The sequence below is a fragment of the Erithacus rubecula genome (assembly GCF_903797595.1).
Source record: "Erithacus rubecula genome assembly, chromosome: 31".
In the NCBI taxonomy this organism is placed as follows: Eukaryota; Metazoa; Chordata; class Aves; order Passeriformes; family Muscicapidae; genus Erithacus; species Erithacus rubecula.
In genome coordinates, this window is record NC_136682.1 from 863,329 (window position 1) to 888,788 (window position 25,460).

Genomic DNA, 25,460 nt, shown 5'->3' on the forward strand with positions numbered 1-25,460 from the left:
CACCGTGAATACAACAGCAGGACAGGGCACTGTGAATAAACAGGGGGACAGTGACACCGTGAATACAACAGCAGGACAGTGACAGCAGGACAGCGACACCGTGAATGCAACAGCGGGACAGGGCACTGTGAATACAGCTGGGAAACAACAGTGGCACAGAGACACCGTGAATACAGCCAGGACAGCAACAGCATGACAGGGCACCATGAATACAGCTGGGACAGTGACACCACGACAGCGACACCGTGAATGCAACAGTGGGACAGCAACAGTGGGACAACAGTGGGACAATAGCTGGGACAGTGACACTGTGAATACAGCAGGGACAGTGACACTGTGAATACAGCTGGGACAGTGACACCACGAATACAGCTGGGACAGCGACACCGGGACTACAACACCCAGACAGCAACAGCGGGACAGTAACATAGTGAATACAACACCCTTAATACAGCCGGACAGTGGCACTAGGACAGCCACAGTGGGACTACAACACCAGGACAATGGCACTGTGAATACAACAGCGGGACTACAGCTGGGACAGTGACACTGTGCATACAACACTGGGACAGCAACAGCGGGACAACAGCTGGGAGAGCGGCAGCGTGAATACAGCCAGGATAGTGGCACTGGGACAGCAACACCGTGACAGTAACACTGTGACAACAGCTGTGACAAGAGTCATGACAACAGCCATGACAGCAACAGCCATGACAACACCGAGAGAAGGGAATGGGAGGGATGGGGAAATGGGAGAGCAGGAGAGCAGCGGGAGATGAAGGCAGCAGGAACACCCACCCAGGAAGGCGGCCCAGTGCAGGGGCTGCCGGTCCTTCTTGTCACACGTGCTGGGACTGGCACCTTTGTTGAGCAGCAGGTTCACCATCTGTGGGGTGTGGGGACAGCATGAGCGGGGTCACCCTGACGTCCCAGGACACCCCAATGCCCTAGCACATCCCCAATGTCCTTACTGCCCACCCTGTCCCTGCCACCCCTGTCCCTGCGACCCACCCCTGTTCCTGCCACCCCAATGTCCCTGCCACCCCCGTCCCTGCTGCCCAACTCGATGCCTTTACTGCCCATCCTATCCCTGCTACCCCTGTCCACTCTATTCCTGTCACCCCAATGTCACTGCTGCCCACCTTGATGTCCTTAGTGCCCACCCTATCCCTGCCACCCCAATGTCTGTGCCACTTCAATGTCCCTGTTGCCCAATTTGATGTTGTTAGTGTCCACCCTATCCCTGCTCTCCCCGTTCCTGCCACATCAATGTCCCTGTTGCCCACCCTTATGTTCCTGCTGCCCACCTCTGTCCCTGCTGCCCACCTCAATGTCCCTGCTGCCCACCCCTGTCCCTGCTACCCTCTGTGTCCCTGCTGCCCCCCTGTCCCTGCTACCCTCCATGTCCCTGCTACCCCCCTGTCCCTGCTACCCCCCTGTCCCTGCTACCCCCCTGTCCCTGCTGCCCCCCTGTCCCTGCTACCCTCCATGTCCCTGCTACCCCCCTGTCCCTGCTGCCCCCCATGTCCCTGCTACCCCCCTGTCCCTGCTACCCTCCATGTCCCTGCTACCCCCCTGTCCCTGCTGCCCCCCTGTCCCTGTCCCTGTCCCCGTGCCCACCTCCAGGTGGCCGCTGTGCACGGCGTGGTGCAGCGCCGTGCGCCCGGTGCGGTCGGCCACGTTGACGGTGCTCAGCAGCGGCACCAGCGCCTCCACGCACTTGGTGGCGCGGTTGGCGGCGGCCACGTGCAGCGGCGTCTGCCAGTGCTTGTCCCGGGCATTGACATCAGCTGAGTGCTTGAGGAGCAGGTGGAGGGCTTTCTGTGGGGGAAGGGAAGGCAGAGAGAGGCTCAAAATCCCCCCAGACCCCAATCCAAGTGATTCCAGAGCTGTGGGATGTTCCCTGAGCCTCCAAGGGAAGGAGCTGCTGGCTGTAGGTGTGGGGTTCTATCAAGGTGAGAGCTGGGAGAAGGGATATTCCCACCAGGTGTGCCCTAGGCTGCCCCCAGGGCAGGGATTGTCCCCAAGACAGGGATTGTCCCCCAGGGCAGGGATTGTCCCCAGGACAGGGATTGTCCCCAAAGCAGGGATTGTCCCCCAGGGCAGGGATTGTCCCCCAAAGTAGGGATTCTCCTCGGTACAGGTATTGTCCCCAGGGCAGGGATTGTCCCCAGTGCAGGGATTGTCCCCCAGGGCAGGGATTGCCCCCCAGGACAGGGATTGCTCCCCAGGACAGGGACTGTCCCCCAGGGCAGGGATTGTCCCCCCAGGACATGGATTGTCCCCCCCAATACAGTGATTGTCCCCCAATGCAGGGATTGTCCCCCCAGGACAGGGATTGTCCCCCCAGGACAGGGATTGTCCCCCTGTGCTGGCCCTGCTGAGCCCCTCCAGCGCTGGCTCCAGTTCTCGGGGCCACAGAGACATTGAGGGGCTGGAGCAGGGCCAGAGCTGGGGCAGGGCTGGAGCAGCAGCAGGAGGGTCTGGAGAAGCCCTGAGGGAGCTGGGAAGGGGCTCAGCCTGGAGAAAAGGAGCCTCAGGAGGGACCTTTTCACCCCACAACTCCCTGAGGGAGAGCGGAGCCGGGTGGGGTCGGGCTCTGCTCCCAGGGGACACCAAGATGAGAGAAATGGCCTCAAATTCCTCCAGGAGAGGCTCAGGACACCAGGAGGGATTTCTTCATGGAAAGGGCTCTCAGGAATTGGATTTAGGATCTCTCAGGATTTGGAACTGCCCAGAATGGTTTGGAGTCCCCATCCCTGGAGGTGTCCAGGCTCCTGGTGGGGATCAGTCCCAGCTTGGACCTGAAGATCTTTTCCACCCTCAACCCTCCTGGGAATCCCCCAGCCCTCACCTGGGCTGCTCCAGCTCTATTTCCAGATGGGACCTGAGCCAGGTGGGCTCATCTCACCCAATCCAGCCATGAATTCTGGCTGGGGGAAAGAAAACCCCAGAGCAGGGGAGGAAGCACGTGCAGAACCAGGAGTGAGCAATCCCTGGTGACTCAGCAGAGCTTGGGGGTGACAAACCTGACCCACTGACCTACATCTGACATTCATTTCCTCTGCTCCTGCCCAGGCTTTGGCTCCCTGCCATCGGGGCAGAGCTTCCAGAGATCCCAACCCCACTGATCTGCACTCCCAGCACCCCAAAAAAACCAACCCAGACACTCCCCAGAGCAGGGAAAGAATTTTGGGAAGGCTCCTTTAGGGAGATGGGAATTTGAGAACTTCCCAGGTGGAAAAATGAGAGAATTTGGATTCCCAAATTCCCAGAGAAGCAGCAGGAGCTCTGTGTTTTAGGGATTATTCACACACAAACACCTTCAGGAGAGGAGCTCACACTCATGTCCCACCCTGGAAGCACCAGGTGAGGGATAAAAAGGATTTGGGGAACACCTGAGCAGGAGAATTCCACCCAGGGCTTTGGATCTCCTGCTCCAACCAACAATTCCTCCCTCTCCAAAACAGGGATTTTTTTCCAGCTCCCTCCAGAACTTTGTTCTGTGAGAATTTTGTGTTCTTCACAGTCCAAACCAGGGAAAGAGGAGGGGAAGTTCCTCTGCTGTTGGGGTATCCCAACCTCAAAGATCTGCACTCCCAGCACCCCAAAAAACCAACCCAGAGCAGGTTCCAGGCAGAGAAAGCATTTTGGGAAGGTTCCTTATGGGAAGAGGAGATCACACTGAAGGATTTGGGGAACACCTGAGCAGGAGAATTCCACCCAGGGCTTAGGATCTCCTGCTCCAACCAACAATTCCTCCCTCTCCAAACCAGGGTGAAGTTAAGCAGGATGAAACCAAACCCACGAAAAAAAAAAAAAAAAAAAAAAAGAAAAAGCCAAGAAAACTTTCCAGGGAGATCTGTTGGGATCAGCTCCTTCAGCACAGGATGGGATCCCCAAAATCCCACCAGGAGAAAAAAACCTGCAACAAACCCCTGGGGAAGAGATGAACGCCGGAGAGGAGAAAACACAGAAATCCCTGAGGGATTGAGTGAAAGCAACCAATGAGGATTTTTTTCCCATCTCTCTCTAGAACTTTAAATTCCAAAAAATCCAAGGAGGAGGAGAAATTCCCTTTTTTTTCCCCCCAGGGATGTCCCTGCCCCGAGCACCCACCTCGTGGCGAGAGGCTGCGGCGCGGTGCAGCGGCGTGAGCCACACCGTGTCCTTGGCGTTCACATTAGCACCTGTGGGGACAACAGGGCTTTAAAGGGGCTCCCTGCACCCCAAAAAAACCCCTCAGCTGCCTCTCCCTGCTGCCCAGAACCCCAGAACCCTGAAGGAAAGGAATGGGAGAACTGAAGGATTGGAAAGATTTGGGGAGCACCAAGTAAGGGATGGGGATGGGAAAGGTGAGGGGTAGGAAAGATTTTGGAAAGGTCTGGGTGAGGAAATGGGAAGGGTTTGGGAATTAGCAGGATTTGGGGAGAACTGGCTGAAGGATAAAAAGGACTTGGGGAGCACCCAGCATGAGACAGGGAATATTCACTGTCTGGGGATCTGAACATCCCAAATCTTGTTTAATGAGGGAGTTTCTGGAGTTTCTCCCTCCCAGGGTTCCCTGAGGGGAGCAGAGGGTGAGGAGCAGATGAGGACACTCCAAACTCAAACACAACCCAAAACTGAGCAAACCCCCCCTGGATTTTAGGGGATTTTCTCCATGATCTCCTCTGAGCATCCATCTGTCTCCACCTCCAATTCCAGGATGTGGAAACCTCTCAGGATTATGGAACCATTCCCTGTGTACCCCAAAAGCTCAGGGGGGCTCAGGGGGGTCCCCCTGGGGCTCACCTGACAGGATGAGCAGCTCAAGGATTGCAACATCTCCAATGTAGGCAGCAGCATGGAGCGGGGTCCGACGTTCTTGGTCCTGCAGGGGAGAGGGAGAATCCAGCCCTGAGCTGGGAGAGGCTGGAAAAAGGGCTGGGAAAAGCTGGGAAGGGGCTGGGAAAGGATTGGAAAGGCTGGGAGAGGGTGGAAAAGGGTTGGGAAAGGGTTGGGAGAGGGTGGGAAAGGATGGGAAAGGGTTGGAAAAGGACTGGGAGAGGGTGGGAAAGGCAAAGAAAGGCTGGGAGAGTCTGGGAGATGCTGGGAAAGGGTGGAAAAAGGCTGGGAAAGGATGGGAAACGATGGGAAGGGCTGGGAAAAGGCAAATAAAGGCTGAGAAAATGCAAGGAAAGGCTGGGAGAGGGATGGGAAAGGGTTGGGAAAAGGTTTGGAGAGGGGTGGGAAAGGGTTGGGAAAAGTTGGGAAAGGATTGAGAAGGTTGGGAAAAGCTGGGAAAAGCTGGGAGAAGGGAAGGAAAGACTGGGAGAGGGTTGGGAAAGGATTGGAAAGGGTGGGAAAGGCTGGGAATGGTTTGGGAAATGGTGGGAAAGGGTTGGAAAGGCTGGGAAAAGGGTTGGGAAATGCTGGAAAAAGCTGGGAAAGGGCTGGGAGAAGGGTGGGAAAGGATTGGAAAGGTTGGGAAAGGCTGGGAGAGGCTGGAGAAACCCTGAGGGAGCTGGGAAAGGGCTCAGCCTGGAGAAAAGGAGGCTCAGGAGGGATTTGGGGAGCCCTGAGGAGGAACAGAAGGATTTGGGGAGCACCAGGGGAGGAATAAAAACAATTTTGGAAGCAACAATTGAGGGGTGGGAATGGGGATGGGAATAGGAAGGATTTGAGGAGGTTCAGGATGGATTTTGGGGATCCCTGATGAGCCTCAGGATGGATTTGGGGAGCCCTGAGGAGCCCCAGGGAGGATTTTGGGGATCCCTGAGCAGACACAGGAAGGATTTGGGGAGCCCCAGGGATGATTTTGGGGAGCCCTGAGCAGACACAGGATGGATTTTGGGATCCCTGAGTCTCAGGGAGGATTTTGGGGATCCCTGAGGAGCCCCAGGGAGGATTTTGGGGAGCCCTGAGCAGACACAGGATGGATTTGGGGAGCCCCAGGGAGGATTTTGGGGAGCCCTGAGCAGACACAGGATGGATTTTGGGATCCCTGAGGAGTCTCAGGATGGATTTTGGGAGCCCTGAGGAGCCTCAGGATGGATTTGGGGAGCCCCAGGGAGGATTTTGGGGAGCCCTGAGCAGACACAGGATGGATTTGGGGAGCCTCAGGGAGGATTTTGGGGATCCCTGAGGAGCCCCAGGGAGGATTTTGGGGAGCCCCAGGGAGGATTTTGGGGATCCCTGAGCAGACACAGGATGGATTTGGGGAGCCCCAGGGAGGATTTTGGGGATCCCTGAGCAGACACAGGATGGATTTGGGGATCCCTGAGGAGTCTCAGGATGGATTTTGGAATCCCTGAGGAGCCTCAGGATGGATTTGGGGAGCCCCAGGGAGGATTTTGGGGAGCCCCAGGGAGGATTTTGGGGAGCCCCAGGACCTCACCAGCACATTGATGTTCTCCTTCTGACTGAGCAGCGAGCGAACCTCCTCCACATCCCGGTTGAAGATGGCTTGGACCAGAGGGGGCTGCAGGGACACCAGGGGTGACAGTGACACGGGTGACAACGAGGGGTGGCAGCACCAGGGGACACAGCTGCAGCACCCCCTGCACCCCAACCTGCCCTGCCATTGATTTCCCACCCAGCATTGATATTTTTCCTGCTTTTTCCTTCATAATCAGAACTGGGAATTTTTGGGAAATCCTCCTCGTTTCTCCAGGATGAGTCTCCAGCTCCTGCCACCCGAAATTTGGGCACAACCAAAATTCCTGAACCCCCCTTCCCTTCTTCAAAGACCTAAAAATTCCATTTTTCTGCAGAAAAATCAAAGGCAGAGCTGCACTTGGGGTGCTCAGCACCCCCCTGGTCGCTGTCAAACCCCACTGAGGCTTTTTGGGATGGAGGGATTTGGGTGCTGTGACCCCCCCAAACTCTGCCCACCCCTCCCAAGATTGGATTTGAAGCTCAAAACCATCAAATTTTGCTTTTTTTAAAATCTGTCTGGCAGTGACCCCTCCCCAGCCCTGCCTCATCCCAAAATCAGGGAACACATCCTGGGTCAGGGCAAGGCTGTGTCATCCCCCTGGAATGCAGCAGCATCACTTGTTAAGATGCTTTAAAATAAAAAAATAAAAGGATTTTTTTACAAAATAAATATTTTAAGAAAGGTTGGAAAACATCAATAGTGTCCCCAAAAGGCTCCAGGCCTGGCACAGGGGAGAGGGGAGTGGTTGGGGTACCCCAAAAAATCAAATTATTTTTAAATCTGGGGTTGATCCCCCCTTTCTCCATCCCCTCCCAATCCCAAATTCTTCCTTTTTTCATCCCACTCATCCTCAGCTCCTCCAAAATTCATCCCTGGATTGAGGGCAGGGCTTGGTGTGGGGTTGGGGGGGTTCTGGCAGCCCCTGACCCCAAAATCCAGGGGGTAAAAAGGGGAAAATCTGTGGGGAAAATGGGATGTGTCCCCGGAGCTCTGGGGACAGCACAGCCACAGGAGGGGTGTCCCCAAAACCTGATGGGGACACTCTGAACCCCAGATTTGTCCCCAAAACCTGATGGGGACACTCTGAACCCCAGATTTGTCCCCAAAGCCTGATGGGGACACTCTGAATCCCCCAAAAAAGTCCCCAAATCATAGCAGGGACACCCTGGAACCCAGGAGCACCCCCAGATCCTAATGGGGACACCCTGAACCCCAAATGTGTCCCTAAAACACGACAGGGACACCCTGCAACCCAGAAGAGTCCATAAAATATAACAAGGACACTCTGCACCCCAAAAGCATCCCCAAAACATAACAGGGACATCCTGCACCCCAAGGGTGCCCCCAAAACTTGATAGTGACATCCTGCACCCCAAGAGTATCCCCAAAACCTGATGGGGACACCCTGCACCCCAGGGGTACCCCCAAAACCCTGCTGGGGGGGCAGAAGGGCAGCAGGGCCAGGGTCCCATCCCTGGGGGGGTCCCGGGGCTGGGGGTCCCCCCTTGATCTGAATTCCCTGATCCAGGAGGACTCAATTTTGGGGTTCTCCCATTCCCAGGATTTTGCCATTCCCGGGGTTCTGCTATTCCCATGTTCTCCCACTCCCGGGGTTCTCCAAAACTCGGGGTTCTCCCATTCCTGGGGTTCTGTCAGTCCTGGGGTTCCCCCAAACTCAGGATTCTCCTGTTCCCAGAGTTCTCCCAATCCCGGGATTCTCCCATTTCCGAAGTTCTCCCATTCCTAAGGTTCCACCATTCCCGGGGTTCTCCCATTCCCGGGGTTCTCCTATTCCCGGGATTCTGCCATTCCCGGGGTTCTCCCGTTCCCGGGGTTCTCCCGTTCCCGGGATTCTGCCATTCCCGGGATTCTCCCGTTCCCAGGATTCTCCCATTCTCGGGATTCTCCCGTTCCCGGGGTTCTCCCGTTCCCGATCCAGGTGTCCCAACTACCGTTCCAGGACCGGGATGTCCCATCCCTGTGAGTTCTGTTCTTCCCGATCCCGGTGTCCCATTCTTGGAGTTCTCCCGTTCCCGATCCCGGTGTCCCATTCTCGGAGTTCTCCCGTTCCCGATCCCGGTGTCCCATCCCGGGGTCGTTCCCAGACCGGCGGGTCCCAGCACCGGGATTCCCCCTCGGTCCCCGGGCGGTTCTGTCCCTCCCGAGGGTCCCGTTCCCGGGATTCTGCCACTCCCGGGCTTCTCCCGTTCCCGACCCAGCTGTCCCAATCCCAGGTTCTCCCGTTCCTGAGCCGGGATATCCCATCCCGGGGGCACCGCCGATCCCGGTTTGGGGGTCGCATTCCCGGGGCTCTCCCGGGGCACGATCCCCCTTTGATAATTCACGTTCCCGGCCCACGGAACCCCGGGGCTCCGTCGTTCCCAGTTCGGGGGTCCCATCCCCGGGGGCTTTCCCGCTCCCGTTTCAGGGGTTCCATCCCCGGTGCTCTCCCATTCCCGGATCGGGGGTCCTATTCGGGAGGTCCCTCCCGAGGGTCCCATCCCCGGTTCTATCCCATTCCCGATTCGGGGTCCCATCCCCGGCTCTCTCCCGTTCCCGGTTCGGGGGTCCCATCCCCGGTTCTATCCCATTCCCGGTTCGGGGTCCCATCCCCGGCTCTCTCCCGTTCCCGATTCAGGGGTCCCATTCCCGGTGCTCTCCCGTTCCCGGTTCGGGGGTCCTGTTCGGGAGGTTCCTCCCATTCCCGATTCAGGGTCCCATCCCCGGCGTTCTCCCATTCCCGGTTCAGGCGCTCCCATCCCCGGCGTTCTCCCGTTCCCGGTTCGGGGGTCCCATCCCCGGTTCGGGGTCCCATCCCCGGCGTTCTTCCATTCCCGGTTCGGGGTCCCATCCCCGGCGTTCTCCCGTTCCCGGTTCGGGGGTCCCATCCCCGGTTCGGGGGTCCCATCCCCGGCGTTCTCCCGTTCCCGGTTCGGGGCTCCCATCCCCAGTTCTATCCCATTCCCGGTTCAGGCGCTCCCATCCCCGGCGTTCTCCCGTTCCCGGTCCAGGGGTCCCATCCCCGGTTCGGGGGTCCCATCCCTGGCTCTCTCCCGTTCCCGGTTCAGGCGCTCCCATCCCCGGCGTTCTCCCGGCCCGGCCCGTCCCGGCCGCGCTGGGCCCGGCGCGCACGGGCACAGCCGGTGCCAGCAGCGACCCCCGCCCGTACCGGAGCTGCGGCGGGCCCGGGCCGGGCGGGGAAGGCTCGGCAGAGCGGAGCCCGCGGCCTGGGGCGGCGCCGGGCCGGGCCCGGTGCCGGAGCCGCGCTAGGCCGCACATCCCCGGGCTGCCGTAGCGGCGCTGCCCGGGCGCGGCGCGGCGGCGGCGGCGGCGGGCGGGAGCAGCGCAGGGGGAAGGACGGGGCGGCGGCCGTACCTGGTCCGTGATGCTGAGAACCCCCATGTCGGGGCCGCCCTCAGCGCCCAGCTGCCGGCATCGGGTCCGGCCGCGGCGGCTCCGCTCGGGCGGCTGCGGGGCGGGGATGGAGCGCCGGGGATGCGCCGCCCACCGGCCCCGAGCGCCGCCAGCGACGGGGGGAACGGGGGGAACGGGGGGAACGGCAGCGGCGGCGGCCCCGGGCAGCGGCATCGCCCCGGCGGGGCGGGGGCACCGGGAATGGTGATCCCGGGGGTGGTGGGAGGGGGTCCCGGGGGTCTCTGCTCTGATTCACCCCCGGGTGTCCCCGGTGGGAGTCACAGCCGAGAGAGGCTGGCGGGAATCACGGGGGGTCCCGGGGGGTCTCGGGGCAGCGGCTCCTCCAGCCTGAAAGGTGATGGGATGGTGGGAGAGGGTCCTGGGGTCACCCATGTGCCACCTCCAACCCCCTCAGTGGGGTCTGTCCGGAGGGAATCCCATCCCCAGGTGGTCCTGGGGGTCCCGGGGGTCCCTGACCAGCAGTGTCCCCAGCCCGAAGGGTGGTGGGGTGGTGGGAGAGGGTCCTGGGGTCACCCATGTGCCACCTCCATCCCTCTCTATGGGGTCTCTCCAATGGGAATCCCATCCCCAGGTGGTCCCGAGGGTCCCGGGGGTCCCTGAGCAGCAGCGTCCCCAGCCCGCAGGGTGGTGGGGTGGTGGGAGAGGGTCCTGGGATCACCCATGTGCTGCTTCCATCCCCTCTGTGGTGTCTCTCCAGTAGGAATCCCATCCCCAGGTGGTCCCGGGGCACACGGGGGTCCCTGAGCAGTGACAGCCCCGATCCGAACCCATCCCGTGATATCCGGGCGGGGGTCCCGGGGCTCGGGGGGATCCCGGGCCCGGCTGCAGCTCCGGCTCCGAGCGGTGCTGGGCTGGAATTCCCAGCTCGGGAATTGTGTTCGGGCTGGGAACTGGTGATTCCCTGTGTCGGCTGCGCTGGATCGTGCTGGGCTGTACTGGGATGAACTGGACTGGGCTGTATTGGGCTATACTGGGCAGCGCTGAGCCACACAGTTCCCGCAGCCACGGTGAATTCCCGGTTCCTCCGCTCAGTTCGGAGCGGGGCCGGTACCGGGACACGGCACCGGGGGCTCCCCGTCCCTCTCCAGACCGACGGAACGCGGGCACACGTGGGAGGCGGGGCCGAACGCCCCCTGGGCCTGAGCAGCTCCGGGCGGGGCGGTCCCGGTTAGTCCCGGTTGGTCCCGGTTCAATCCCGGTCCCTGGGCAGCCGCAGCCCCGGCCCGGACTACATTTCCCATCGTGCCCCGCGCACTCTCCGACTACAACTCCCATAGTTCCTCCCTCGGGGGGCGTCGCCCTGCCCCGCCCCTTGACGTACCGGGCGCTATGGCGACGTGGTGACGTCACGGGGTGAGAGGTCACGGCGGCGGCGGCGCCGCGTCCCGGCCCGGTCCCGGTTCCGGCCCGGTGATGGCGGCCCGGCGGCTCCGCGGCGCCCTCCAGCTCGGGGCGCGGCAGCGCCTGCGGGCCGCGGCGGCCCCGCCCGGCAGGTGAGCGGCGGTGGCGGCGGCGGCGGCCCGCGGGCGGGCGGGGCCCGGAGGTCACACCGGCACCGTGGGGAGCCCGGGGGCTCCGTGGGATGGGGGGGTCCCGGCGGTGCCGCTGTCCCGGTTCCCGTAGGACGGCCCTGGGTGGGGAACACCCTCTGTTGGGGGTCTGACCTTGGAGCAGACACCGGGACCGGGCCGGTGCCGCTCCCGCCCCGAGCCCCGTCCGAGGCTCCGGTGTCACCGAGCCCTGGCTGGGGGACAGTCCCGAGGCCACCCGGGTGTGTCCCCACGGCGTGACCTCAGCCCGGGACACGAGACAGCCCGCGGTGGCTCCGGGGGTGACAATGATGTCCCGTCCCCTTTGTCCCCCCGGGAGTGACACCGGGGGACACCGGGGGGCACCGGGCAGTTGTTCCCGCCGGGATTAGGTGTCCCCAAGGTCCGGTTTCCCGCCTTCCTCCTCCTGCCAACAGCAGCCCTGGCACCTTCCCTGCCGTGAGCACCGGCCCGGAGCCTCCGGGGGGGTTCGGGGACCGGGAAAGGGACCGGGAGTGGCCAGGAGGGACCGGGAGTGGCCAGGAGGGGACAGGGAATGGCAAGGAAGGGACATGGAGTGACCAGGAGGGGACAGGGAATGGCCAGGAGGGGACAGGGAGTGGCCAGGAGGGACAGGGAATGGCCAGAAGGGACATGGAGGGGACAGGAGGGGACAGGGAATGGCCAGGAGGGGACAGGGAGTGACCAGGAGGGGACAGGGAGTGGCCAGGAGAGGACAGGGAATGGCCAGGAGGGGACAGGGAATGGCCAGGAGGGGACAGGGAGTGGCCAGGAGGGACCAGGAGTGGCCAGGAGGGACATGGAATAGCCAGGAAAGGACATGGAGTGGCCAGGAGGGACAGGGAATGGCCAGGAGGGGACATGGAGTGGCCAGGAGGGGACAGGGAGTGGCCAGGAGGGGACATGGAGTGGCCAGGAGGGGACAGGGAATGGCCAGGAAAGGACCCAGGGCTGTGTGGAAGGGGCTTGGGAAGGTCTGGGTGGGATCTGGAAGTTCAGGAAGGGGCTTGGACAAGTCTGGAAAGAGCCTGAGCTGGTCAGGAAAGGACCTGGAGAGGTCTGGAAGGGACCTGGGCCAGTCCAGAAAGGACCAAGGAAGGACTGGAAGGGACCTGAGTTGATTGGGAAGGGACCCAGGCTGGGTGGGAATGGGATTTGGGATGATCTGGAGGGATTTGGGATGGTCTGGAAGAGTTTGGGATGGTCTGGAGGGACTGAGACCTGTCTGGAAGGGACCTGGAGAGGTCTGGAAAGGGGCTGGGCTGGTCAGGAAGGGACCTGGATTGGCTGGGAAGGGACCCAGGCCAGATGGGAACAGGCTTGGGAAGGTCTGGAGAGATTTGGGATGGTCTGGAGAGATTTGGGATGGTCTGGAAGGATTTGGGATAGTCTGAAAGAGTTTGGGATGGTCTGGAAGAGTTTGGGATGGTCTGGAGGGATTTGGGATGGTCTGGAAGGATTTGGGATGGTCTGGAAGGATTTGGGATAGTCTGAAAGAGTTTGGGATGGTCTGGAGGGGCCTGTCAGGAGCTGGGCAGCTCTGGTGGGATTTGGGAGCTCTGGAAGGGCTCCTGTCCCCGGGAAGAGCTCCTGTCCCCCCAGGAAGGGCTCTGTCCCCCCGAGGGGCTCTGTCCCCGAGGGGCTCTGTCCCCCCAGGGCTCTGTCCCCCCGGAGGGCTCTGTCCCCCCGAGGGGCTCTGTCCCCCGGGGCTCTGTCCCCCCGAAGGGCTCTGTCCCCCCCGGGGCTCTGTCCCCCGGGGCTCTGTCCCCCGAAGGGCTCCTGTCCCCCCGGGGCTCTGTCCCCCCCGGAGGGGCTCTGTCCCCCGGGGCTCTGTCCCCCCAGGGCTCTGTCCCCCCGGGGCTCTGTCCCCCCCGGGGCTCTGTCCCCCCCGGAGGGGCTCTGTCCCCCGGGGCTCTGTCCCCCCGGGGCTCTGTCCCCCCGAGGGGCTCTGTCCCCCAGGGCTCTGTCCCCCCGGGAAGGGCTCTGTGCCCCGGGGCTCTGTCCCCGGTGCTGCTGACAGCCGGTTCCGCAGGCACACGGCGCTGTGCGGGCTGCGGCTGCCGCGGTCGGGCCGGCCGGTGCCGGTGCCGGTGGCGGCGCCGCTGGAGCCCCGAGCGCAGCCGAGCCGCGGCTTCCTGAACCTCAGCAACAAGCGCAAGGAGTACTCGGAGCGCCGCATCATCGGGTGCGTGTGCGGGACCCGAGCCTGAGCCTGAGCCTGAGCCTGAGCCTGAGCCTGAGCCTGAGCCCGGCTCTAAACCCAACCCCAAACCCAGCCTGAGCCTGAGCCCAGCTCCAAACCCAGCCTGAGCCTGAGCCTGAGCCTGAGCCTGAGCCCGGCTCTAAACCCAACCCCAAACCCAGCCTGAGCCTGAGCCTGAGCCTGAGCCTGAGCCTGAGCCTGAGCCCGGCTCCAAACCCCACCCCAACCCCAGCCTGAGCTCAGCCTGAGCCTGAGCCTGAGCCTGAGCCCAGCTCCAAACCCAACCCCAAACCCAGCCCCAGCCTGAGCCTGAGCCAGCCCCAGCCCCAGCCTGAGCCTGATCCTAGCTCTAAACCCAGCCCCAGCCTGAGTCTGAGCCCAACCCCAGCCTGAGCCCGGCTCTAAACCCAACCCCAGCCCCAGCCTGAGCCCAACCCCAGCCTGAGCCTGAGCCCAGCTCCAAACCCAACCCCAACCCCAGCTTGAGCTCAGCCTGAGCCTGAGCCTGACCCAGCTCCAGGCCCAGATCCAATCCCAACCCCAGCCTGACCCTGATCCGGCACCAGGCCCACCTCTAAGCCCAGCCCTAGTCCTGACCCTGACCCAACCCCAACCCCAGGCCCAGCTCCAAGCCCAATCCCAGCTCCAGCCCCAGCCCTGACCCTGAGCCTGACCCAGCCCCAAACCCATCTCCAAACCCAACCCCAGCCCTGACCCCAGGCCCAGCTCCAATTCCAACCCCAGCCCTGACCCTGACCCTGACCCCAGCTCCAAACCCAAATCCCAACCTTGGCCTTAACTCAGTTCCAACCTTGATCTCAAACCCAGTTCCAACACCAGCCCCAACCTTGATCTTAGCCCCAATTCCAACACCAGCCCCAACCTTGATCTTAGCCCCAATTCCAACACCAGCCCCAACCTTGATCTTAATCCCAGCCCCAACCTTGGCACTGTCCCCAGTCCCAGCTCCAATCCCAGCTCCAGCTCCAGCCTTGGCTCCAGCCCTGACCTTAAGCTCAGTTCCAGCCCCAGCTGCAAACTTGCCCTTGACCCCGACCCCAACCCCAATCCTGACCCAACCCCAGCCTCAGTCCTGACCCAAATCCTGACCCCAACCCCAGTCCTGACCCCAACCCCAATCCTGACTCCAACCCCAGCCCCAATCCTGACTCCAATCCTGAACCCAACCCCAATCCTGACCCCAGTTCTGACCCCAACCCCAACCCCAATCCTGACCCCAATTCTGACCCCAACCCCAGCACCAATCCTGACCCCAATCCTGATCCCAACCCCAATCCTGACCCCAATCCTGACCCCAACCCCAGCCCCAATCCTGACCCCAATCCTGATCCTGACCCCAACCCCAGCCCCAATCCTGACCCCAATCCTGATCCCAACCCCAATCCTGACCCCAATCCTGACCCCAGTCCTGATCCCAGCCCCAACCCCAATTCTGACCCCAGCCCCAATCCTGACCCCAGCCCCAATCCTGACCCCAGCCCCTATCCTGACCCCAGTCCTGACCCAAGTCCTGATCCCAGCCCCAATTCTGACCCCAGTCCTGATCCTGACCCCAATCCTGACCCCAATCCTGACTCCAACCCCAGCCCCAATCCTGACCCCAACCCCAATCCTGACCCCAATTCTGACCCCAACCCCAATCCTGACCCCAATTCTGACCCCAATTCTGACCCCAATTCTGACCCCAACCCCAATCCTGACCCCAATTCTGACCCCAACCCCAGTCCTGACCCCAGCTCCAATCCTGACCCAATCCTAATCCTGACCCCAATCCTGACCCCAACCCCAGTCCTGGTCTTGACCCCAATCCTGACCCCATCCCCGTCTGTGTCCCCAGCTACTCCATGCAGGAGATGTACGACGTGGTGGCCAACGTGGAGGATTACAAGAACTTTGTTCCCTGGTGCAAGAAGTCGGTGGTGGTGTCGCGGCGCGCCGGCCACGTCAAGGCCCAGCTGGAGGTGGGGTTCCCTCCCGTGCTGGAGCGCTACACCTCCATCGTCACCCTGGTGCAGCCACACCTGGTCAAGGTCAGCAGGGACATCAGGGCTGGGGAGGGGTCTGGAGAGATCCTGAGGGAGCTGGGAAGGGGCTCAGCTTGGAGAAAAGGAGGCTCAGGAGGGACTTTTTACCTGATGGGACAGCAGAGCTGGTTGGAGTCAGACTCTGCTCCCAGAATAAGGAACAGCCCCAAATTCCTCCAGGAGATGGACACCAGAAGGGATTTTTCCATGGAAAGGGTGATCAGGGATTGGATTTGGGGACTCTCAGGATTTGGAACTGTTCAGGGAGATTTGGAGCCCCCGTCCCTGGAGGTGTCCAGGGAAGGACTGGATGTGACTTGGACTGGATCCAGGGGGGTTTTCCAGGATTCTCTGATGGTTCCTGAGCCCTGTGGGGATCCCAGCTTGGACTGGATCCAGGGGGGTTTTCCAGGATTTGCTGAGCCCCAGTGTGGCACTCTGGGGATCCCAGTTTGGACTGGATCCAGGAGGGTTTCAAGGATTCTGTGATGGTTCCTGAGCCCCAGTGTGGCACTCTGGGGATCCCAGTTTGGACTGGATCCAGGAGGGTTTCAAGGATTCTGTGATGGCTCCTGAGCCCCAGTGTGGCACTGTGGGGATCCCAGTTTGGACTGGATCCAGGGGGGTTTTCCAGGATTTGCTGAGCCCCAGTGTGGCACTGTGGGGATCCCAGTTTGGACTGGATCCAGGGGGATTTCCAGGATTCTCTGATGTCTCCAGAGCCCCCTGACCCCTGCTGTTCCCCTCCCCAGGCCGTTTGCACCGACGGGCGCCTCTTCAACCACCTGGAGACCAACTGGCGCTTCAGCCCCGGCATCCCCGGCTACCCCCGCACCAGCACCGTGGATTTCTCGGTACGACCCCGCCCCGAGCCCCACCCCCGGGGGAGGGCAGGGCTCACCTGCCGGGCTCACCTCCCTCCTCCTCCTCCTCCTCCTGCTCAGATCTCCTTCGAGTTCCGCTCCCTGCTGCACTCCCAGCTGGCCACCATGTTCTTTGACGAGGTGGTCAAGCAGATGGTGGCCGCCTTCGAGCGCCGCGCCGCCAAGAACTTCGGGCCCGAGACCCGCATCCCCCGGGAGCTGATGTTCCACGAGGTGCACCAGACGTGAGGGTGGCCGGGCCGGGGCCCCCCCGGACTGTGCAGAGCCCACCCACCCCCTCCCCCAAAATATTTATTCAAGTGCGTTTCCGCTGCTGTTGCCTCGACGCCGTGAGGAGCTGAGTCCTCCCGGTGCTGGACTCCCCTGGATTTGTAGCTGATTTGGGGTTTTAAGTTTTGTTTTAGTTCTTGGTTTTTTTGTTTTTGTTGAGTTTCTTCTTCTTTTTTTTTTTTTTTTTTTTTTTTTTAACCCTTTTATTTTTTTTTGTTGTTCTTATTTTTAAACTCCTCAGCCAGGCTGGAGGGCCCCGGTGGGGGCAGCTCTGGTGCCTGGGCCCCGCCGTGCTTCGGGAGAACGGGGGGGAATTTTGGGGTGGGGGAAGCTGCTGGGACCCCTCCCAATTCCTCCCCAGCTCTTCCAGAACAAAAGGGAAGGAGCCGGCGCAGGGAGGAGCCCGCCCCGCCCCCGATGTCGCACACTTTGCACAAGCCACACGCACAGGGTGGGGAGGGGGCGGCTCCCGTTGCTCCCCCCCCGCCCCCACCCCCAGCACCCTCCGCAGGGACCCCCCCGGTCCCGACCCCACCCCCCCAGCGGCCCCCCCGGCCCCGCTCGCGGTTCCTCACCTGTGCCAGGGGGATGGGAAGGGTCTCGGGTCCCCCCTCCCCGGGGGGCTGAGGGGTTCCTGGAGCCCCCCCGAGCTGCCCTGGCCGTGCTGCCCGAGAAGGAAGGGCTTTGACAGGCCAATAAAGAGCATTTTCCAAGGGTCAGCAGCCTCCTGGTCCTCATTCAGACATGGCAGGGGGGATTTTGGGGGAGGGGGCTGCATGCTGGGACCCCCCCAAACCCAAAGCTGGTTGTGCCACCACCACTGAGCGACCCTCGGGTGGGGTGGGGGCACCACGCCCTGACCCCCCCCCCCCCTTTCTAAACCCTGCAGCCCAGGGAAGGGAAGGGGGAGGCTGGGGGTTTGTTAATAAAAACATTTATTTTGCATTTTTTTGTTGTTGTTTGTACAGAAGTGCCCGAGAGCTGCGAGGAGCCGGGGTGGGGGGGGGGGGGGGGGGTCCCAGCTCTGGCTCCCGGGGGCTTCAGGCAGGGGGGGAAGGGGGGTCACACAAACACGGGGGCGCGGCCGGGGAGGAGTGTATCGAGTCCCTGCGGGGGGGGCCCGGACACGGGGCTGGACTGAACCCCCCTCGGGGGGCTGCACCCTGCCAGGACCCCCCCCAGCCCAGCAGAGAGGGAGCCTGGGGGGGGGCTCCCAGTGTGGGGAGCCTGGGGGGGGCTCCCAGTGTGCGCAGTGAGAGCTGCTGGGGTGGGGAGGGGGCACGGGAGCTCCCCCACCCCACCAGGGCAGGGGCTCCAGTGTGGGGCTGGGGTGGGGGGGACCCCAGGGCTGCTTGTCCCCCTCCCCAAGGCGGGTGGGAGGGGAGGGGGGGCCCGGGGGGGGTTCAGAGCCGAGGGTCCGGGCCGGGCCCGGCAGCGCGGCGTTCCCTGGGGCTGCCCTGCCCCCGTCCCTTCTTTCCCTTCTTTACCCGGATTTGTAGCCCACGAGCTGCATGAGGCCCTTGGTGCTCATGGATTTGGGTCTCTCCAGGGGGAATCCCAGCGCTCGGCTCCAGATGAGCTGAGACAGGACACCCAGGGCCCGAGACACCCCGAACAGCACCGTGTAGTAATTCATCTCCTTCATGCCGTAGTACTGCAAGGACAGGGGCATCAGTGGGGGTGGGGGGCAGCCAGGAGACCCCCAGGGACAAAGGGACAATGAGAGGGAAAGGCCAACAGGGTGAGGGACAGATGGATGAGGAGAGGAACGGGTTGGGAGAGGGAGGGATGGGATAGGGAAAGAATGGACAGGACAGGGAGTGGGGGACACAGACAGGGACAGGGAGAGAGGAGGGAGAACAGAGAGTCAGGACAGAGAGAAGGACACACAGACAGGAGGGAGATCAGAGAGAGGGACAGACAGGACAGGGATGGGGACACACAGACAGCAGCAAGAACAGAGGGACAAACGGGGAGAGACACACAGACAGGGACACAGACTAGGAAGAGAACAGAGGGACAGACAGGACAGGGACACACAGGGAAAGGGACAGAGAGCGAGGGACACGCACAAAGGAAGAACAGAGAGAGGGATACACAGGACAGGGAGAGGGACAGAGAGACAGACACAGGGACAGACAGGGAGAAGGACACCTGGACAAGAGGAGGGACAGACAGGACAGGGAGAGGGATGTGGATATGGAAAGGAACACACAGACAGGGAAAGGACAGACAGAGGGACACAGAGGGAAAGGGACAGAGGTGCCCGGGCTCACCTGCAGCAGGACCCCACTGTGGGCATCCACATTGGGCCAGGGGTTCTTGGCCTTGCCCTGCTCCAGCAGCACGTTGGGGACAATCTTGTAGAGCTGAGCCACCAGCTTGAACAGGGGGTCCTTGGGCAGGTGCTTGAGGGCGAACTCCCGCTGGCAGGTGTAGCGCGGGTCCGTCTTCCGCAGCACCGCGTGCCCGTAGCCTGGCACCACCTGGGGGCACGGGGGGCTCAGAGGGTGCTGCTGACCCAGCACGGCCCAGGAACAGCCCCTGACCCCCAGAGCATGGCCCTGGAACAGCCTGGGAACAGCCTGGGACAGCCCCTGACCCCCAGAGCATGGCCCTGGAACAGCCTAGGAACAAGCCTGGAACAGTCCCTGAGCCCCAGAGCACGGCCCTGGAACAGCCTGGGACAGCTCCTGACCCCCAGCACAGCCCTGGAACAGCCTGGGACAGCCCCTGACCCCCAGAGCACAGCCCTGGAACAGCCTGGGAACAGCCTGGGACAGCTCCTGACCCCCAGCACAGCCCTGGAACAGCCTGGAACAGTCCCTGAGCCCCAGAGCACGGCCCTGGAACAGCCTGGAACAGCCTGGGACAGCTCCTGACCCCCAGCACAGTCCTGAAACAGCCCCTGAGCCCCAGAGCACTGCCCTGGGACAGCCTGGGACAGCTCCTGACCCCCAGAGCACAGCCCTGGGACAGCCTGGAACAGCCTGGAACAGCTCCTGAGCCCCAGAGCACTGCCCTGGGACAGCCTGGGAACAACCTGGAACAGCTCCTGACCCCCAGAGCATGGCCCTGGAACAGCCTGGGACAGCCCCTGACCCCCAGCACAGCCCTGGAACAGCCCCTGACCCCCAGCACAGCCCTGGAACAGTCTGGGAACAGCCTGGGACAGCCCCTGAGCCCCAGCACAGCCCTGAGCCTCACCCTGCCCGAGTTGAGTGTGTTCCAGATGAAATCCCTCAGCTTCTCGTCCGACACGTCCTTGCCCAGCTCCTTCTGCAGGTCAGTGAGCCAGAGCAGCACCTCCTGTGGGAACAGCCAGAGTGAGACCAGGGGACAGGAGAGGGACAGGAGAGGGACAGAGGGACAGGAGAAGGACAGAGGGACACAGGGATGGGGAGAGGGACACAGGGATTGGGAGAGGGACAGGCAGAGGGATGCACGAACAGGAGGGACAGACAGGGAGAGTGACACAGAGAGGAGGAGGGACAGACAGGACAGGGAGAGGAACACACTGACAGGGAGACAGACAGGAGGTGGGAGCAGACAGACAGGGAGGGGGACAGGACAGGGAGGGGGATAGAAGAACTGGAGGGACAGAATGACAGAGAGACAGAAAGAGGGATATGGGCAGAGTGACAGGGATAGGGACAGACAGGCAGAGGAACACACTGACAGGAACATGGACACATTGACAGGGAGAGGGACCGAGAGGAGGTGGGGACAGACAGGGAGAGGGACACACAGACAGGGAGAGGGACACACAGACAGGGAGCAGTGCCCACCTGGTTGGCCAGGCCGTGCAGGGGCCCTGCCAGCCCGTTCATGGCGGCGGCAAAGGAGAGGTACGGGTCAGACAAGGCGCTGCCCACGAGGTGGCTCGTGTGGGCACTCACATTCCCTCCCTCGTGGTCACTACAGGGGTGAAAGAACCATCAGGATTCCCCCAGCCCCACCAAACGCCTCCCACGGCATTTTGGGGGCAGGGAGTATAATGTTGCCGGCTCGGGTGACACTCCCAGAGCAGCCGGGGCACCTCCCAGCCCTGGGGCTGGGAACCGGGCCAAATCCCCGCCTCCTCCACGTCCCCAGCCGCCGGCAGCGCCCCACCTGTGGATGGTGAGGTAGAGCCGCATCAGCTCGATGAACTGGGGGTCGGTGTAGCCCAGCATGTTGGTGAAGTTGTGGGACCAGTCGAGGTTGGGGTCGATGGCGCCGATGCCGCTGCCCTCGCGGTACAGGTTGCGGTAGATCTTGGCGGCCACGCACGGCAGCTTGGCGATCAGGTCCATGGCGTCCTCGTACACAAACTGGGAGCAGAGGGGTCAGACCGTGCTCCCCTCAAGCCCCTTCCCCCCAGTGCAGCCCCCCAAAGTCAGCAGCTCCCCCTGTACCTCCCAGTACTTGGCGCGGTGGATGCCCTCGGCGTAGGCGCGGGCGAATTTGCTCTCGCTGTTGAGGGCGGTGACGGCGGCGCTCAGCTGGGACATGGGGTGCAGGTTGGTGGGGAAGTTGTCCAGCATGGTCACCACGTGGGAGGGCAGAGCTGCACGCTTGGCCCACTCCCGGGACAGCCAGGTCACCTGTGGGGACACAGCGGGGCTGAGCTGTGGGGCTGGGGGCTGCCAGACCCCCCTCAGCTGTTTGGCAGCTCCCTGCTGGCTGTACCTGCTCCTGGGTTGGGATTTCTCCGGTCACCAGCAGCCAGAAGAGACCCTCAGGCAGTGGCTCCTCTCCCCCTGCGGCTTTGGGCAGCTTCTTCTGGCACTCGGGAATGCTGTAGCCACGGAAGCGGATGCCCTGCGGAGCCGGGAGCATCAGCGGGGCTGGATGGGGTGGGGTGGGATGGATGGGGTGGGATGGATGGGGTGGATGGGGTGGATGGGGTGGGATGGATGGGGTGGGGTGGATGGGGTGGGATGGGATGGATGGTGTGGGATGGATGGGGTGGGATGGATGGGGTGGGATGGATGGGATGGATGGGGTGGGATGGATGGGATGGATGGGGTTGGATGGGGTGGGATGGGATGGATGGGGTGGGATGGATGGGGTTGGATGGGATGAATTGGATGGGGTGGGACAGGGCCCTACCTCGTCAGGATCCAGCACAGAGGTCTCGTAGATCAGCCCTTTCATACCCCTCATGCCACCGTACACCTGCAAGGGGCCAGGAGGCCACGGTGAGGGACACTGGCAGGGCCTGTGGCCACACACTCACCATGTCACTGTGATCTCCCCAATGGCCACACACTCACCATGTCACTGTGATCTCCCCGATGGCCACACACTCACCATGTCACTGTGCTGTGCCCAGTGGCCACACACTCACCATGTCCACCGTGATCTGCCCGATGGCTGTGCTGCCGTGCTGCTGCCTGAAGCTCTTGATCTTTGCCTGCTCCTTGGGGATCATGGTGGCCAGGACATCTTTGAGGTTCTGGGGACAGGGGAGGGTGACGTGAGAGGGGGGACAAGAGAAGGGTGTGACAAACAAGAGGGTGACAGGAGGGGGGTGACAGAAGAGGTGAGGCAGGAGAGGGAGTGACTCAAGAGACAGAAAGAGGAGAGTCCTTGTCACTCCTTGGAGGGAGGTGAGGACAGGAAAGGGGGTGACAGGAGAGGGGGCAATAGAACAGGGGGCTCCCCTTGGAGATGGGTGACAGGAAAGGGGGTGACAGGAGAAGGGGTGATGGGAGAGGGTCCCCCCCCTTGAAGATGGGAGACAGGAGAGGGGGCCAGAGCAAAGAGGTGACAGGAAAGGGGGTGACAGGAAAGGGAGCTCCCATTGGAGAAGAGTGGCAAGATGGGGTCACAGAAGAGGGGTCATGGGAGAAGGGGTGACAAGAGAGCTGGGGACAGGAAAGGGGATGACAGGACACCTCATCAGGAGAGGAAGCCACAGGCAAGAGGTGTCAGGACAGAAGTCAGAGATGACAGGACAGGGGTGACCGGACAGGACCCCCCCTTACCGTGGCGGCGCTGGCGTGGCGAGCAGCGAAGAGGACACACGGTGCATTCTGTGGGACAAGGGACACAGAGACCCCCTGTCACCAGGGCAGGGCCTCCTTTTGGGGGGTGCAGCCACACGAGCCCCCCCAGCCCCCCGGCAGGAGCGGAGACCCCGGTTCCCAAGGACGAGTCCGGCAGAGCCGCTTCCCTCGCCCACGCGGGCGGGGATCAGAGCCGGGATCAGAGCCGGGATCAGAGCCGGGATCAGCCGGGCCGGCCCCGCGCTGCCCTCGCGGCCACACCCGGACCTGGCACGGGGAATGTGACCGCGTTCTCCTCCCTGGAGCCGAGCCCGGCCAGGCACAGCCGCGGTTTTCCTGAGCTGGGGAATCCGAACTTTGTTCGTCGCCCACGCGTGGGAACCGGGAACCGCGGGGACTCCGGCCGGCGGGGACATCCCGGGAACACCCCGGGCCACGGGGACACCGCCGGGCAACGGGGGCTGGGGGACACCGGGACACACCGGGACACACCGGAGCACTCTGGGACACACCGGGGGACACCGGGGCTGCCATGCACAGGGACACCGGGAGATTCCCCGGGGCCGGGAGCTGCAGCAGCGCCTGCGGCAGAGCCAGAACATGACTCGGTTTTTCCGCTGGCTGCCGGGAGGACGCGGGGGGGCCGCGCTGCAGAGAACCCCCCCGGGTGTCCCCCAGCCCCCCGCCAGCCCCCGGCCCGGCCCGGGGTGTCCCCGGTACACCGGGTGTGGCCGTGGCGGGTGGCGAGGCCGCGTCCCCCAGCAACAGGCGGCTCCGGGAAGGGAAAATGCCGGCGGAACAATGGAGGCGGCAGCGGGAAGCCCAAGGTCAAGGCGGCCGCTGTCGCCGCCGCGGGGGCCCCGTCACCCCACCACCGTGTCGCCCCCAGTGTCACCCCCTGTGTCACCCCGTTTTGGGGGTGCCCACGGCTCGTCCCGGCTGTCACCGAGGTGCCACTGGCTCAAGGTCACACGTGTTGGCGGTGACACCGGGCACCGGCGGGGGGGCGTGCGGGGGGACACCGGGACCCTCCGGGGGCTCCCGTTGTGCTCGGGGAAGCGGCGGATCCCCGGCTCCAGGGTGCGGATGAGGAGGAGGAGGAGGGTCGGGATTACGGCTCGATCCGGGGGGGCGGCCCCGGTCCGCCCGGTTTGACGGGTGAGCAGGGCCAAGTGGGGCATCGTGAATATCCCAAAATATCGCCCGGTCGATAAAGACACCGCAGCGCCCGTTACGAAACGCCAGGACCGCGGCCAAGGCAAACACAGCGGAGGGAGCGGGGTCGTTCCGGCCCGGTACCGGGGTACCCCGGTACCGGGGGTCCCCTCGCTGTGACCCCGTTGTCCTCTACGGCCCCGGGACGCTGGGGAAGGGCGGTGGCGGCGGTGGAGGGAGAGGTCCCCGCCTCCACCCCCGCACTGCCGGTGCCGCCGGGCGCGGGGTCCCGGGGGGAGCCTGGGACCCCCAAGCCCGGCACTATACAACGGGGGGGAAGCGGCGGGACCGGAGTCCCCAGCGGGGTCCCCCGGGGCTGAAGCAGCGGCGGAGCCCCCCAAGCGCGGACCGGGCCCGGAGCCCCCCAGCCACTCCCGGTGCCCCCGGTTCTGAGAAGGCCGCAGCGGGAGCGCCCAGCGCCGGTTCCCACCACGTGCTGCCGCTGCGGCCCCGCGCCCACCCCGGTCTCGGTTCCGCTCCCGGTCGCGATCCCGATCGCCTCGGTCCCATCCCCCCTCTCCTCCGCCCCCACCGCGCGGCCCCTTTAAGGCGGCGCCCCCCGCGTCGCCCCTTTAAGAACCGGACCCCCCCCGCTCTCCCTTCCCCCCGCGGCGTCGCCCCTTTAAGGCGCGGTGAGGCCGGGCCGGGCGCGCTCACCTTGGGCCCGCGGAGGCGCGCGGCCGCCCGGCTGCCGGCGGCGAGGAGCGTCATGGCGGCACCGGGACGGGACAGGCCGGGACTGAACGGGGCCGGGTCCGGGAGCGGGGCCGGGACCGGGAGCGGGACCGGGGCCGGAGCGGCGGCGGCCGGGGGTCCTCAACGTGAGGGCGGGGCGGAGCGCGGCGCTGGTCATTAGCATAACCCCGCCCCCTCCCGGGGCAGAGCCATTCGCTACTGGCCGAGTGGCGCGCCGCGGGGCGGGGCCATGCTAATGAAGTGGCGGGGGGCGCGAGCTATAGGTGGCCGCCGCATTCGCCTGATCGAGAGCAGGGGTGGGGTGAGGGGGTGCCCGCCCCGTCTCATTACGTCACCGGCCGCGGTGCGTGACGTCATGGCTCGGTGTCATCCCTGCGGCCGCGCCGGTGTCTCGGTGGGGTTCGGCTGTGGGGGCGGCGGGGCAGCCCCGTGACGTCACCAAGCGCTCGGCGGGACGGTGTGAGGTCACCTGAGCCCATGACGTCATCCTGCATATGGCCACAATGGCTTGAGGTGATAGGCTGTGGCATGACCCTGGCTCAGCGGTGACGTCAGGTGTCACCGTCCCCACTGAGGCCAGGCCACTGTCCTTCTGGCCCCGGTGCAACGTGTGACACAGTGGGGTGACACAAGGTGACACGAGCCCTCCTGCTGCTCCTGCAGCCTGGCCAGGTGACATGGGGTGACACAGGCCACTGCAGAGAGGCCAGAACCCTCACAGAGCCCTCTCAGTGGCTGGGTGGGGTGT

The 25,460-nt window shown here is 63.3% G+C and overlaps 3 protein-coding genes across 4 annotated transcripts in view; 1 reads left to right on the forward strand and 2 right to left on the reverse strand.

The window, feature by feature from the left end:
- ANKRD52 (ankyrin repeat domain 52) overlaps positions 1–9,938 on the reverse strand; it is a 41,659-nt gene extending 31,721 nt beyond the window's left edge. Inside the window, 6 exon segments of the mRNA XM_079329139.1 lie at positions 799–886; positions 1,621–1,821; positions 4,120–4,190; positions 4,795–4,873; positions 6,380–6,463; positions 9,797–9,938. Coding sequence (XP_079185265.1) covers positions 799–886; positions 1,621–1,821; positions 4,120–4,190; positions 4,795–4,873; positions 6,380–6,463; positions 9,797–9,823 — 550 coding nt within the window. The 5' untranslated portion in view covers positions 9,824–9,938.
- Positions 9,939–11,182: 1,244 nt separating this feature from the next.
- COQ10A (coenzyme Q10A) lies at positions 11,183–17,753 on the forward strand. The gene is made up of 5 exons (XM_079329145.1): positions 11,183–11,349; positions 13,439–13,591; positions 15,468–15,660; positions 16,407–16,508; positions 16,599–17,753. The coding sequence occupies exons 1-5, from the start codon at positions 11,270–11,272 to the stop codon at positions 16,764–16,766; spliced, it is 696 nt and encodes a 231-aa protein (XP_079185271.1). The 5' UTR covers positions 11,183–11,269; the 3' UTR covers positions 16,767–17,753.
- Positions 17,727–24,884, reverse strand: CS (citrate synthase). 2 transcript variants are annotated; one of them, XM_079329142.1, is made up of 11 exons: positions 24,674–24,884; positions 22,781–22,828; positions 22,112–22,248; positions 21,903–22,001; positions 21,480–21,611; positions 21,206–21,394; positions 20,922–21,121; positions 20,597–20,726; positions 20,016–20,117; positions 19,085–19,294; positions 17,727–18,462 (listed from the first exon to the last, which is right to left on the reverse strand). In XM_079329142.1, exons 1-11 carry the CDS (start codon positions 24,873–24,875, stop codon positions 18,292–18,294), a joined length of 1,620 nt encoding a protein of 539 aa, XP_079185268.1. In that variant the 5' UTR covers positions 24,876–24,884; the 3' UTR covers positions 17,727–18,291. The 2 variants fall into 2 exon arrangements, with proteins under 2 accessions (XP_079185268.1, XP_079185269.1); XM_079329143.1 differs by having other exon boundaries at positions 21,903–21,968; positions 22,141–22,248; positions 24,674–24,856.
- Between the last annotated feature and the right edge of the window lie 576 nt (positions 24,885–25,460).